Source organism: Aquarana catesbeiana, linkage group LG03 (assembly GCF_042186555.1).
Source record: "Aquarana catesbeiana isolate 2022-GZ linkage group LG03, ASM4218655v1, whole genome shotgun sequence".
Classification (NCBI taxonomy): domain Eukaryota; kingdom Metazoa; phylum Chordata; class Amphibia; order Anura; family Ranidae; genus Aquarana; species Aquarana catesbeiana.
In genome coordinates this window covers 543,291,562-543,306,057 of record NC_133326.1, presented here as the reverse complement: position 1 = coordinate 543,306,057, position 14,496 = coordinate 543,291,562, and the positions used below count along the sequence as shown (strand labels likewise).

General features: G+C 43.6%; 1 protein-coding gene across 1 annotated transcript in view; it reads right to left on the bottom strand.

The window, feature by feature from the left end:
* IRAG2 (inositol 1,4,5-triphosphate receptor associated 2) overlaps positions 1-14,496 on the bottom strand; it is a 209,408-nt gene that overhangs the window by 120,946 nt on the left and 73,966 nt on the right. The window contains exons 13-14 of the mRNA XM_073623592.1: positions 4,337-4,451; positions 2,647-2,809 (exon numbers count right to left, since the gene is read on the bottom strand). Of these exons, the coding sequence (XP_073479693.1) occupies positions 2,647-2,809; positions 4,337-4,451 (278 nt within the window). The remainder of the gene's footprint in view (positions 1-2,646; positions 2,810-4,336; positions 4,452-14,496) is intronic.

The window sequence follows — 14,496 nt, the reverse complement described above, 5'->3', positions numbered from 1 at the left end:
GTATGCCACCTTTAGAAGATTTCAGCAACATTATGCCGCTTTGCAAAATGCATTGGAGCCGATGGGAAAGGAGAAATTCATGGAGTTTTTGTGAATTGACAGAAATTGGCCATACCAGTATTGCTTTGTGAGTGATTGCATACAAGCAATCCATTGATTTTTAAAATCTCAAATGAGGCCAAAACTGTTGCATAAAGTATTACTGAACCCACAACAGTAAAATCAGTCTGTATATGCAGTAAAGGATGCTTGTTATGCTATGAGGAAGGCTCAGCCAAAACGCGTTAAAATTATGTGGATTGTACACTGCTATTGTGGCAAATAAAATCCTTATAAGAAGAAGCTTTGGGTTGCTGGCTAGGTCTTCTATTAAAGCATGCTTGTTATACTCACTGTGGAACCTAAGGGGTTAATCCTGCACATTGTGTAAAAATGCTGTTTGATTCTGTCTTCTGTTATCCTCCCCTTCTTCCACTGTCCCCAATCCATCTCCTGATAGTATAGAGCCTTGGGGGCACTCTGCACATGCTCAGTTTTTTACTTGTGAGTGCATGTGATCAGCACAGGGCCAATCGGCACTGTCCAGAGGGTCAGGGGTCCTCATAGGACAGTCAGAGAAGAATGTAAATTTCCCCTATAAACTTTAACCACTTGCCGACCAGCGCACGGCAATGTATGTCAGCACAATGGCACGGCTGGGCAAATGGGCGTACCTGTACGTCCCCTTTAAGATGCGGCATTGTGGGTGCGTGCGCCTGCCATGTACTCCGTGAGCGTGCCTGCAGGTCCCGTGGACTCGATGTCCACAATCGTGACATGGAGCGGCAGAACGGGGAGATGCCTCTGTAGACAAGGCATTTCCCTGTTCTACCTAGCAACATGACAGGGATCTACTGCTCCCTGTCATCAGAAGCAGTGATCTGTCAATGTTGTAGTGAGCCCATCCCACCACAATCAGAATCACTCCCTAAGACACACTTAACCCCTTGATCTCCCCCTGGCGTTTAATCCCTTCCCTGCCAGTGTCATTTACACAGTAATCAGTGCATTTTTACAGCACTGTTCGCTGTATGACAGTGATCCCAAAATGGTGTCAAAAGTGTACGATGTGTCCGCCATAATGTCACAGTCACGAAAAAAATTGCAGATTGCCGCCATTACTAATAAAAAAAAAAAATTAATAATAAAAATGCCATTTTGTAGATGCTATAACTTTTGCGCAAACCAATCAATATACACTTATTGCGATTTTTTTTTTTACCAAAAATATGTAGAAGACGACATATCGGCCTAAACTGAGAAAGAAATTTTTTTATATATTTTTTGGGGATATTTATTATAGCAAAAAGTAAACAAATATTGCTTTTTTTTTTCAAAATTGACGCTCTTTGTTTATAGCGCAAAAAATGAAGTGATCAAATACCACCAAAAGAAAGCTCTATTTGTGGGAAAAAAAGGACATAAATTTTGCTTGGGTGCAACGTCGCACGGCCGCGCAATTGTCAGTTAAAGCGACGCAGTGCCGTATCGCAAAAAGTGCTCTGGTCAGGAAGGGGGTAAATTCTTCCGGGGCTGAAGTGGTTAACCAGACACTGATAGATGTCATAAGACTGCTATATACTGCTGATGAGAAAAGGTATTTAGCGGTTTATATTTACTAAAATAATTGCATTTTCACGTTGTGTACTGTGGGAGACCAGATATAGTGAATGCAGGGTCCTGGGTTTTGTAGTAGTTGTTCAGTCGTTTAGTCGAGTCCGACTCTTCATGACCTCATGGACCATATTGGGTCACGCTTTCCGGTCCTCCACTGCCTTCCGGAGCTTGCTTATTTTCATGCTCATTGTTTCGATGAGCGATCCATCTTGTTTTCTGTAGTCCTCTTTTTCCTACCATCAGGGTCTTTTTCAATGAGTCCTCTCTTTGCATTAGGTGGCCAAAGTTTTCCAGTTTTAGCTCCAGGATGTGTCCTTCCAGTGAATTCAGGGTTGATTTTCTTCAGGATTGACTGGTTTGATATTCTTGCCGTCCAGGGACTTTCAAGAGTCTTCTCCAACACCATTGTTCAAAAGCATCAATTCTTCAGCGTTCAGCTTTCCTTACGGTCCAACTTTCACAGCCATAGGTTACTACCGGGAATAACATAGCTTTGACTATACGACACTTTGTCAGTAGGGTGATGTCTCTGCTTTTTATAATGTTGTCTAGGTTTGCCATTTCTCTCCTCCCAAGAAGCAAGCATCTCCTGGGTTTAGTAACACTAACTGCTTAGAAATTGTTAACTTGAGTTCAGCTTCAATTTGTAAGTGCCTGAAACTCCCTCGAAACTGACAATGCTGCTCTCCAAAGGTGCCCCTGTGCTTCTTCATCCAGAGTGGGGCCCCCCCAATACAGGAGGTGTGTTACTGGCCAGATCACCAGGGTTAAAACAGAGGGCAAAAAAGCCTAAAAAAAGAAAACTAATGCAGCCACAACGATTGGCAAGCCAGAAACGCTTACATTTTGCTCGTCCCTACCAAACAGGTTATTTGCAAAGAGAACAATGCAGCATAAGACTTGATCCGAACACCTTCAGAACTTGGTTATATGGCCCGTGTAGCTCTGGGTAAAATGTGATAATAGACAGGATGTACAGTGCAGACTCACCCTCCTGCTGCCTCGCTCTCTCCTCTGTGTCCTGACACTGGCTCAGCAGCTGGCTCCTCACAGCCTCCAGCTCCTTCTGCTCCCTCTCGGCTTCCTCTAATTTGCCTCGCAGGGACTCGACCTCCGTCCGCAGCACGTCAAGGGCGCCTTGCAGCTCAGCAACCTGAATTCATGACCAAGCATTAACAACCCAGCAAATGTGATGCGGCAACAGACATGCACCGTGCGACTGCAACAAAACTTCATTAATCGCTCTGTACTCTATGACACGAAATGTAACCCCTCCCACCCTGGCCCCTCCAATCACATAACTATTTCGAGTGATGTTAATTGTTAACAAGTGCTGCAGCGTCAGGTCTTATTGAAATATTGCTTCTTTAAATAAAAAAAAAAAAAACTGAAAAAAAAAAAAAAAACAAACAATGAGTAAAGAGATTTTTTTTTTTTATCGTAAGAAAAAAAAACACAAAACCACTAGTGTGGTAACAGGAAGATGCCAACATTTGGGTTGGTTTTGCCAACTTCCTCATTTTTGCGATTTTGTAATAGTTTAAAAAGAAAAGTGAAATACAAGAAGCTTGTTTTGCTTAGATAACACTTTTTTTAGGTTTCACTTCGTCTCCGAAAATTCTATTAATGAGTTTGGGTTTTTTTCCCCATTTATTGAAAATATTACCAGTTCAGCAGGGAAAGTATCTAAGCCCAGGGAGGGGGGTAGAGGTGGTCAGTAAAATAACAGTCAGCAACATTTTGAAATCTGCAGCTTTTGATTAATATCATCCCTGATAATCCTGCCATGAAGGTCCTTGTCCAGACACTTCCTGTTCTAAGATGACAACACCCAGTCTTTCAATTGTTCTCCTGAGGTGTCACCTTATCACATGGCTGTTGATAGAGACAAACTATCTTGTTTGCTTCCTCCCCCCAGAAAGTTGCCACATTTGGCACCTTTTGGGGGGGGGGGGGGGGGGGGGGGGGACAGGTACCCGTTTCTGACAGGTACCTGTTCCCACTTCCAGGACACCTTTCTGCGGGCGAGGTCCCCTGGAAGTTCAGCCCCCTCCTTCCTCTGCTGCCAGGCAAGTTAGAAACCTCAGCGCACATGCGCAATAGGGAACCGGCTGTGAAGCCAAAAGGCTTCACAGCCGGTTTCCCTTACGAAAAATGGTGGTGGCAGCACCTGAAAGCCAATCGGAAGATCAGCTGGGGTGCCGAAATCGCTGGATCCCTGGACAGGCAAGTGTCCTAATACTTAATTTTTTTTTTGGGGGGGGGGGGGGGGGGGGGTGGAGATCCGCTATAAAGTACTGCCTGATAAATCAGGCACGAGGGGCACATTTTGTGATGCGTCATGATGTGTATCAATATGTATGGTATGGCTGCCTTTACAGCTTCGGGAGAGGTGGAAACACAACTTAACCACCTGTTTTTACTACCACCCCCCCCCCCCAACTGCAAGTGTAAATGAAGTCTTCTGCAACTACATATACTGATTATATGATGTGGACCCCTTGGTGACATCAAGGGCAGGCAGTTGAGGTCCCCTATCTCCTAAGTTGAGGAGCACGGCTCCAGACATAAAAGTAGGATTACAGTTGACAGTGGAAGTAGAAAGAGGTAAATGAATCTAGATGGACCACTTATGTACATTATATGCTAGCTGGTGACAGGACAGAGGGCTCAGGCTTACCTGTCTGGACAGGTCCTCTTGTTCAGTAGTAGAATGGTGGAGCTGAGCGGAGATGTGTCTCTCTTGTTCCTCGGCTTCCTCTAACTGCTGTCTGGCTGCTTCCAGTTCATGAGCCCTGTACAGGCGGAGAGGGGAAACCACACGTCAGTGACATTTTATGAACCGGAGGCGGAGGATGCCTCACACCTGGATTGTGTTCTCCAAGCCGCACTCGCACGCTGATGTCATATGCAAAAAGTGGATAAAACAAAACACAGCAACTCTCAATAGCCAAGCTGATCAACAAACAAATTAACATGGCACAGGATATATATACACAGTATGTCTGTATACAGCTGGGAAGGTCGGCCTAAAAAAACCTTCCAGGGCTCGGCACAAAAGGAATAACACTTTTGGGTGGAGGACGGCTGAATCACCCAGCAGCTCTTTGTATTTGTTCAGCAGCCCAGACTGCTCCATACCTGATCCCAACTCCTGACCTGCTCTGAACACTGCTTACCCCCCCTTGATGACCACTTTTTAGCGATACGGCATTGCGTTACATTACCTGACAAATGCCCAGTCATGCGACGTTGTACCCAAATAAAACACACGTCATTTTTATCCTATTTTGTCATATTTTATTTATGTTTTATAAATATATTCATTTGCAAATAGAGCTTTCTTTTCGTGGTATTTGATCACCTCTGCGTTTTTTTTATTTTTGCTCTATAAAACTATATGCATTTTTTTTTAAATAATATTTTTTACTTTCTGCTAAAAAAAAAAAAAAAAAAAAAAAAAAAAAAAAAAAAAAAAAAAGCCATGTTGTTGCTTGAATAGCGAAACTACAGTAACAGATTGAGTGGCCACTCAGGAGGCGACTTCACAGCTGGCTCCAATATGTATGTAGTCACTAAATTGTAAGTAATAACCACATAGTCTCTGTAAGGGAAGGTTCGGGGTAATGCACATGGCTGACGTGTATAATAAAGACACAGGAAGAGGGCATGTGGTCAAGATTTAAGACCTATCTAACTTCTTACTACAAGGTTGTCGCAGACTAAAGGAGGCCTTATTGTTATACTGATTATGTCAACGGGTGAGGGTCTGGGGTTAGGAGGGGGGAGTCCATGCTGAAGAAATGTATATCTTTTTTTCTTTTTGTTATATGTGGCCATTGGCCATAGGCCTAAGGCTTACTGTTTGTATGCTTGTTATGAAAAAAGTAATAAATAAAATTTTTCAAAAAAAAAAAAAAAAAAAAAAAAAAACACAACATAATATCAAATAACTTTTTTTTTAATCTCATTTCTTCATAAATTTAGGCCAATGAGTATTCTGCTACATTTGCTTGGTAACAAAAAATCTCAAGTGTATATTGATTGGTTTATGCAAACATAGCATCTACAAACTATGGTGTATATATACACTGGAATTATTTTTTTCCATACTAGTAATTTAGTCGATCAGCAACTTATAGCTGTAATATTGCAGTTGAGAAATCGGACACTGACACTTGATACTTTGCGGAAACCAGTGACATCAATACTAAAAATGTGCTAAAAATATGCACTGTCACTGTACTAATGACACTGGCTGGGAAGGGGTTAAACATCTATAACGATCAAAGGGTTAACTGTGTGCCTAGCCAGTGTTTGTGTACACTGCACTTTTACTAGATGGATTTTAGTTCATGCTTTGCAGAGACATGAGATCATGTCTCCCCCCCCCCCCGTCAGAACGGACCTCTGCCATGTTTACATAGGACGGAGCTCTGTCCTGAGTCTCTGCTCTGCCTGACGATCAGTGGATGGTGGCGAATATCGAGTGCCTGGCACCCACCAATCGGCTTCTATGAATAATCACAACAGAAGCGGCCCGCCAGCAGCATGCATGCGCCCCCCACAGGCGGAAGTGCAGGATCACGTATATACAAGAACCGGCGCACAGCAAGTCGTTACCTTAAATCTTTGTTTTGAAAGCTACAGCAGGAGGAGTGAGACTCACTGGAAATATCTCATCACCAAGTGAGGAAAATACAAGTGTTTCAGCTAACCATCATTGATCTACCTGAAGATTACAGCCAAACACCAGACAAAATTTTGTATTCCATTTTGGATGGAGACCTCAAAGTGTTAAAGGTTTGGGTTTTTTCTTTTTTTTTTTTGTCTCCGCTGCCTCCTGTCCATTCATTTTCAGTGCAGCTGAGGCTGCAGAGAAATAAACTGGAGAATCTGTGTCCTCAGTCCCTTTCCCTGTCTCAAAGGGCAGATGTTCGTGGTCTGTTTAGACCCCTGATATCTCACCAACCCCCCCCACACCCCCCACAGGGCTGATAAAAAAAAAAAAATAGTAGAATTGTAATAAAATATATAATATATATATATATATATATATATATATATATATATATATATATATATATATAATATTTTATATATATTTTATATATATATATATATAAAATTGTACAAAATAAAATAAATTTATTTATCAGTGCCCACCAGTGCTGCATATTAGTGCCACTGTCACACGAAATTAAAAGTATCGGTATCAGCGAGTACTTGAACTTGGTCTTAAAAAAGTGGTAATCGGTGCAACCCTACATGAGACTTTTTGGGGGTGCTAAAGTATACTCGTGTACCCCTGGCACCGCCCCTGAACGCTTGGTATCACTATATAAGTGTTCAATACATAAAATAAACTAGTTTGAAAGCAATTCATTTAATGTTGGTTGCAGCCAAAATAAAGTATTAGCTGACTTTACTCTGTAGATTCTCAAAGGGCTTTTCCTGTCACTTCTTCCAGAATTCTGCTACTTTTCAAAACTTGAGAGCTTTGAAAGTCTTAAGCGTCCAAAAGCGCTTCTTCGACATCTATAAAAGAAAGACAGATGACAGATGCCTGAATACCATCACTTTATTGCAGCACCAGAGAGACTTCTAACATAAAGTACCGTCAAAGGAGCTTCCAAACAAACTCTCGGGAGACATCAAAAGCTAAACATCCCTCAAGGTCAATAAGTGATCCTGGAGAGCAGGTGATATAGGCTACCGCTGAAGGCGAGCCAGTCTGCCTGGGTTTCATTAGAGTCAGGTTCAGCGAACCCAGAGGGAAATCTGCAAGCCCCAAACTTAGCATCAAACCCTTCTAAAGTAAATGGGAGTCGAAACAAGCAATTTTTCCGGTTTTTTTTTTGTTTTTTTTAACAGCAATAGGTAAGTTATGGTTGAATTAAAAAAGATCATGGGTAGCTGGGCACTGCCAAAGCAGACATGTATCAATGCAAAAAAACTAAAATTTTAAAGGATATTTAGATGTGACTTAAAGGACAACGTTGCATATACACAAATCATTTAAAATTACATGCATGGGGAATGCCTTAAGGTCTCATTCTCATGTGCAATCGGAAAGCGTTGTGATCCATGTATCAGACCCGCAGGAGATGTGCACTTCAGGTTGTGCGTGGAGATCTGTGGCGGCATCTCTCCACCAGCCGTCACAGATCTCCAGGTCATTGATTTAAACAGGATGCTTGCATGACCCTCCATGGAACACCTACACATCTCGGCCAGCTGAAGACAGACCTTGACGAGGGACAGGGATTGGTATGCCCATATGAATGAGACCTAAAGCTTCACAAGGTGTTATGGGAGAATTCAATGTAGTCTTTAAAGAAGGGACAGAAGGAAGGGACAGAAGGAAGGGACAGAAGGAAGGGACAGAAGGAAGGGACAGAAGGAAGGGACAGAAGGAAGGGACAAAAAAAAAGGAAGAAAGAAAGAAAGTGGGGTTCCCTTTAATATTCCAAAGAGACCTCTATCCAGGCATGTATCAGGAAAAGAAAAGCATCGAAGTGCACCTACCCCTTTACATACCATACCAGGATATGTACCCGGGGGGGGTGACAACCTGTCACTCAAACAAGATGTGAGGGTTAGTTGGGGGCAGGGGCTTATTGCGGAATCTGCCCTTACATAACCACCCCCTCCCAGGGAAAAAAGTGTATAGGGATACATTAGTATTCTCTAACCATTTCTACAAAGCGTAAATGTAAACAAACGAACAAATACCTTAGAAAAGTCCTTTAAACCACCCGATCGGATGGCAGGTACAGGCAGTTACATACAGGCCAGACTGGCACAAAAAAATAGGCCCGGGGATTTTAGACTGGGCAGCCTGACCCCTGGGGGGAGGAGGGTGGAGATGTGGGGGGGAGGGGGGCGGGCATTCGCGTGGGTAGTTGTGACAGGATATTCATCCTGAGAGACAGTCCCAGTCCAGAAAACAGACAGCCCCAGTCCACCCCCTTAACCGCCAATACAGAGCACGACTTTGGCTGCAACACACACTGGATCAGTTCAGTGCACCAACCTTCCTCCCTATGCAGCTGTCACAGTGTGGCGGCCATTGTTAGGAGAGAGGCTGTCGATGTCCAAGTGCCCTGTCCAAACCACGGTCGCCGCTCATCTCCTACTGTGTGGCCTGGTCATCAACAGGCTGCTCTTCTTAGGGTATTCCAGTATATAGTATAGTTTGTAGGCACTATAACTTTCGCACAAACCAATAATCGAAATGCGTTTTTTTTTTTTTTTTACCTAAGACATGTAGCAGAATACATGGCCTGAATTTATGAAGGGATTTGCTTTTATTGGATAGGTTTTATAACAGGAAGTATATATTTTTTTTTCTCAAACTTTTTGAGATAGAGATGATAGAGATAGAGATGATAGAGATAGAGATGATAGAGATAGAGATGATAGAGATAGAGATGATAGAGATAGAGATGATAGAGATAGAGATGATAGAGATAGAGATGATAGAGATAGAGATGATAGAGATAGAGATGATAGAGATAGAGATGATAGAGATAGAGATGATAGAGATAGAGATGATAGAGATAGAGATGATAGAGATAGAGATGATAGAGATAGAGATGATAGAGATAGAGATGATAGAGATAGAGATGATAGAGATAGAGATGATAGAGATAGAGATGATAGAGATAGAGATAGAAATGATAGAGATATATATAGTACTTATTATAGCGGCATCAATTTACGCAGCGCTTTACATATACATTCACATCAGTCCCTACACTCAAGGAGCTTACAATCTAAGGCCCTAACTCACATTCATACATACTAGGGACAATTTAGACAGGATCCAATTAACTTACCAGCATGTCTTTGGAGTGTGGGAGGAAACCGGAGTACCCAGAGGAAACCCACGCAGATACAGGGAGAACATGCAAACTCCAGGCAGGTAGTGTCGTGGTTGGGATTCTAACCAGCGACCCTTCTTACTGCTAGGTGAAAGTGCTATCCACTACACCACCGTGCTGCCCGTATATACCCATACAATGGTGATCAAATACCAAAGAAAGCGCTATTTGTATGAAAAGTATAACATTTTAATTTGCGTACAGTGTTGCATGACTGCGCAATTGCCAGTTAAAGTAGCATAGTGCTGAATAGCAAAACATGCCCTGGTTATGCAGGGGCAAAAACCTTATGGAGGTCAAGTGGTTAAAATGCTGAAATAAAAAACACTAAAGAAAAAAAAAAAAAAAAAAAAAAAAAAAAACTCAATATACTGTATACAATATGTCCTCCAATATCAAAGGCATCCAGCTATTTAAATCATTGTCACCAGCAGGAACACATTGCCCAAAGATATTCAGCAGCGAGAGTGTGTTGTGTTAACAACTGATCCCGGTGCTGTGGTAATGTAAATGCAGTGTCGGGGATCTGTTATTTAGCAGCAGGAGCATGTTGGGCAGCGCGTGCCATTAACGATATACGTTCTTCATGAACACAAATTTCATCACAATTACTGGACAAAACGCAAGAAATGAGATGTGCTGAGAGAAGTTCTGTACAACAGTAATCCAAGACAGGTGAAGAGAAGGGCAATGGAGGATCAGCTGTAACTTTCCACCATCTGGGGATTAGGGAAAGAATACAGAGGCAGCACGGTGATGATCAGTAGATTCTATTCTAAATGTTCACAGATATTATAAATACAGAGAAGATTATTTTCACCCCAAAAGGAGAGGGATTATCGAGTTTCTGGACCTGTTATGCTCTGCTGCATAATTAAATGAGATGTTTACAGCGAAGGATAAATACTGTAAACACAGACCATAAAATGTCAAGGACAAACCGTCTGGCGTACCTGTAACATTCAAAAAACAGGCCGATGGCTGCATTTAACCCTCGCTAGGAATTCTAAGTGAGCCACTAAGTCGGCGTAGCAGAATCTCTAACCTCTTCCAGTCTAATGAGGAACTTTGAGGCCACAGACTGCTGACATCCTTCAATATGTAGTGGGTTGTGAGGCATAGTGGGCTAAGGTGGTAAAAGGCAGTGGGTGCCAGACACTTCTTGGATGCAAAGAGGTTTTATTTCTTTTAACAGTCCTTTTTTATATTTTGCAAAGAAAAGAGGGTTAGGGCCAGGGCACCCTTAAGTAGTTGCAATTTCAATAAGCAGACTCCAAGACTAATAGGAAGACAGCCGTACAGGGAAAGGCCCCAGCAAGGTGCCACTTCTTCACGTGCAGGATTGCTGTCTCCTATGGCAACAGCATTCAACAGTTCCTAATGCAAAGTTAAACAGTTCTCTCAGCTTTACTACAATGTCCACTTGTAGCTCTTCAGCCCCTTGAGCACCTAGTCTTTCACTGGACTCTGATTCACAGACTCTAAATCCCATGTGCTCCTCTAGGCTTTTGCGGCGGTAATCTCCCTCAAGCATCACCCACGCGTCCTTGCTGGGTCCCTAGCTTGGCACTCCAGATACCTTTCAAGCTTCACCCCTGCTGACTGGCTCGGTCTCTGGCTTGACACACAAGGCTGTTCTGCAAGCGTCACCTTCGCTGGTTGGGTCCCTGATTTGACCACCGCCTGAAGTTTCGATTCTCCACCGTGCCCGTTCGGTGAGAATGTCGCTCCAGGTACTTGCTTCAGTTACTCACTGTGGTCCCTGGTAAAGGTGGTTGGTCCTTAGTGGCGACAGCTTCCCTTCTACCTCCAACCACGACAGGTGCTCCGGCCGGCAGAACCGTCACTTTTGGATGGCCTGCAAGCCGCAGTCCCAACCCTGCACTGCCCTCTTACTTCTGGATAGGCCCTCACACAGCCTGGCAGCCAGATGACCCTGGGATAGGCCCAATCTCCGGCCTAGCAGCCCAGGGCAGATGGCACACTTACTCCCAGACTGGGTGGCACAGAACATTGATCACCTGACTCCACCCGAATATATAGGTTCTCCCAGCAGGCTAAGGTATTCAAGAAAACCCCTGCCCATTGGCTGAGATATCCCATATACCCATAACTTGACCCCGAAATGTCCTTCTCACATCTAATGCCACCAAGTGCCCGGCCACATAGTGGCAGAAGAGAAAAGTACAACAAGGCCAAACTTAGTTGTTAGAGATCCATTGATTTCTCCCTATCTACAGCAGCTACTAACAAGGAATTTTGGTGAGGGGCTCCCCGACTAAACACCAGGGCGCTACATCGGTATATACTATATAGCCAAAGGTACGTAAACTCCACTCCAATGACTGAGTTTAGGTGTTTCATGTAAGTGTACTACTAAAACAACATCATATAAAAAGACATTTTAGACAAATGTACTCTTCGAACTGTAGACCCTTTTGTCCTAAATAGTGGCTACTAGGTCAATGTAGTTTTTGGCTGGGCTGTAGTTCGCTCAGACTGATTGTATAGTTTTTCACCTGTTTTTTTTCCCCCCCAAGCTTAAGTTGGCTTGTGATTTCTCCCTGTTGCCAGTACATGTCACTGGTGTCAACGGTCATAGTATGAGATTTCACAAACAATACTAGGTTATGAATATTTATTATTTCTTCACCCAATCCAATCGGAGGTTTATGCCACTGGGTGCATGCTGGGGGAGGATACAGATGTAACCAGGAGTTGGCTAATATTACCTGCATTGTCAGCAGACACTGTGCAGCATTGCTACTGCTCTATCCTAGTGTTCAGCACAGACTCTGTCATCCATACTGAAGAGAGAGTGACTGGTTTTCAGAGTGAAGCAAAGCATCATGGGACATGTAGCCCAGGGAGCCAAGTTTTGCATTCAGCTAGACTGTTTTGTACTACAAATACTAGCCGGCTGGGGAAGGAGAATAGGATGCTGGGAGAGATGATAAAAAGCCTGTGTGAGGGCGGGATTGCTCTCTTGAAACCCTGGGCTGGAACTGCAAGCAAGTGGCTCTGTGTCAGTGTGTGCTGTGGCTGAGTCGCGGCCTGTGCTACAGAGGGAGAGAGTCATTGCATGCGGGTGCAGGAGCGTCCACTGCCAGCTTCTTCTGGCCATCCAACCTGGAGGCCGCTCTTCACATGTCCATGCCAGATCCAGCCAAGCTGCAGCGCAGTGTGTCACAGGGCTGCACTATCCCTTGAGCCGGGGTCTACAGATGCCCATCGCAGAGCCCCACGCCACTTTTATACCAAGAGTTGTTGGGACTGGCGAGAGGGCACTTGCCCATTCGGATACTACAAGAGACACTGCATGCAGACACCATTGTCTTGTTCTTTTGCCTAAGGCTGTAGGACCTGGAGCTACTTTTACTTAATTATCTTGGTCATAACCAAAAATGCCTGTACCCAGGGTGTCAGAGGTCTTGCCAGGTTGGGGCAACTAGTGGGGTACATATTCAGTAGGCGGCCCTCACAGAGTAGCGCTATGCAAATATTTGGGACATGCCATGTGCTCATTCTCTTTCTCTGGGCTGAGGCCTAAGGAGGTGATGCTGGATGGAGCTCGGCTGTTAGGTCCATTCACCTATAAGGAAATAAAAAAAAAAAAAAGGAAATATCTGCGCTTGTGCCATATAGTCAGCTGCTTAACACTGTAGCCTTGATGCCAGACACATAAAAGAACTAGTAAATAAAGTGCAGCACTAAAATTAAACAAATGTGACTGAACACAATTAATGAAATGAATCCCATAGAGGAGAACCTTCATGTAAACACTATCCAGATATATCCAGAAAATGCACAGTGAAACAATTATAAATTGTACACCTCAAATAAATACAAAATAAAATAAATCAAATAAAATTAAATAAGAAATAGTCCCAAATGAAACTCCATGCAAGGTGAGAAAGGGATCCAGGGATCGCCAATGTGACACCAAGTATCCACACCAGGGGCTCACCAGAAAGCCAGTGACCCCCCCCCCCAATTCAGGGAGGTCAGAAAACATTCAATCATATGGTAGATCCAATGGCAGGAATACGAACATGGTGATTCCAGAAAGCCAATCCAACCGGTCCTCACCTGCAATCAATAGGTCATGCATATGCAAGACAAAGGCTCCACAAAGTGAAGTATTGCAAAACATCCCATTTTATTAAAAGATATTGCACTTACATTTATATCGATGGTAAACAGCATGTAAAACAGATCTGTCTCCAGTAACAAAGATGCGAACATCAATCGCGCATGTGCTTTAGTGTATGTGCATGGCTCTGCCCTACGCGTTTCGTGAGAAGTGACGTCATCAGGGGAGCTCCCTGGCTTTCTGGTAAGCCCCTGGTGTGGATACATCGGCTATCCCTGGATCTCTTTATCACCTTGCATAGGCTCATTAGGTTTGGGGTCTGTGCTGAAGTGGTCCCGAAGCTTTCCTGCCTGGTCAGGAGGAAGCTGTGCCAAGGAAAAAAGACTCAAGGGTGGCCCCTTGCTGAACAGAACTAGGAAGAAGGCTGGTCTCTCATTGGGACCTGATGACTCATGTGGAGGATGCACTGACATTTGGGAACTTGCTTACAGTGTTGCTAGATTGACTTAAAGATTGACACTGAAGCTGGACATTGATCTGGAGATATTAGAAGTGATCTGCTATAATATCTGGGACCCCTAACCCTGACATCCTTAGCCATTCTGCAATAAAAAAAACTTTAAAAAAAAAAAAACAAAAAAACACAAAAAAGTGACTGCCACCCAATATGCTTTCTTGGCCCAATATTTTAGTCATGGACTCAGCCCTGGGGTAAAATGCTAGCCACCCCTGGCTCTGGAGGTGCTATGCTTGCTTTGGGGTGTCAGAGGGGGCTACACAACCTTGTGGTAACAGTTTAGGGAAGGCCCTTTTCTGTTCCAGCATGACTGTTCCCCTCTGTACCAAGCTATGTCATTAGAG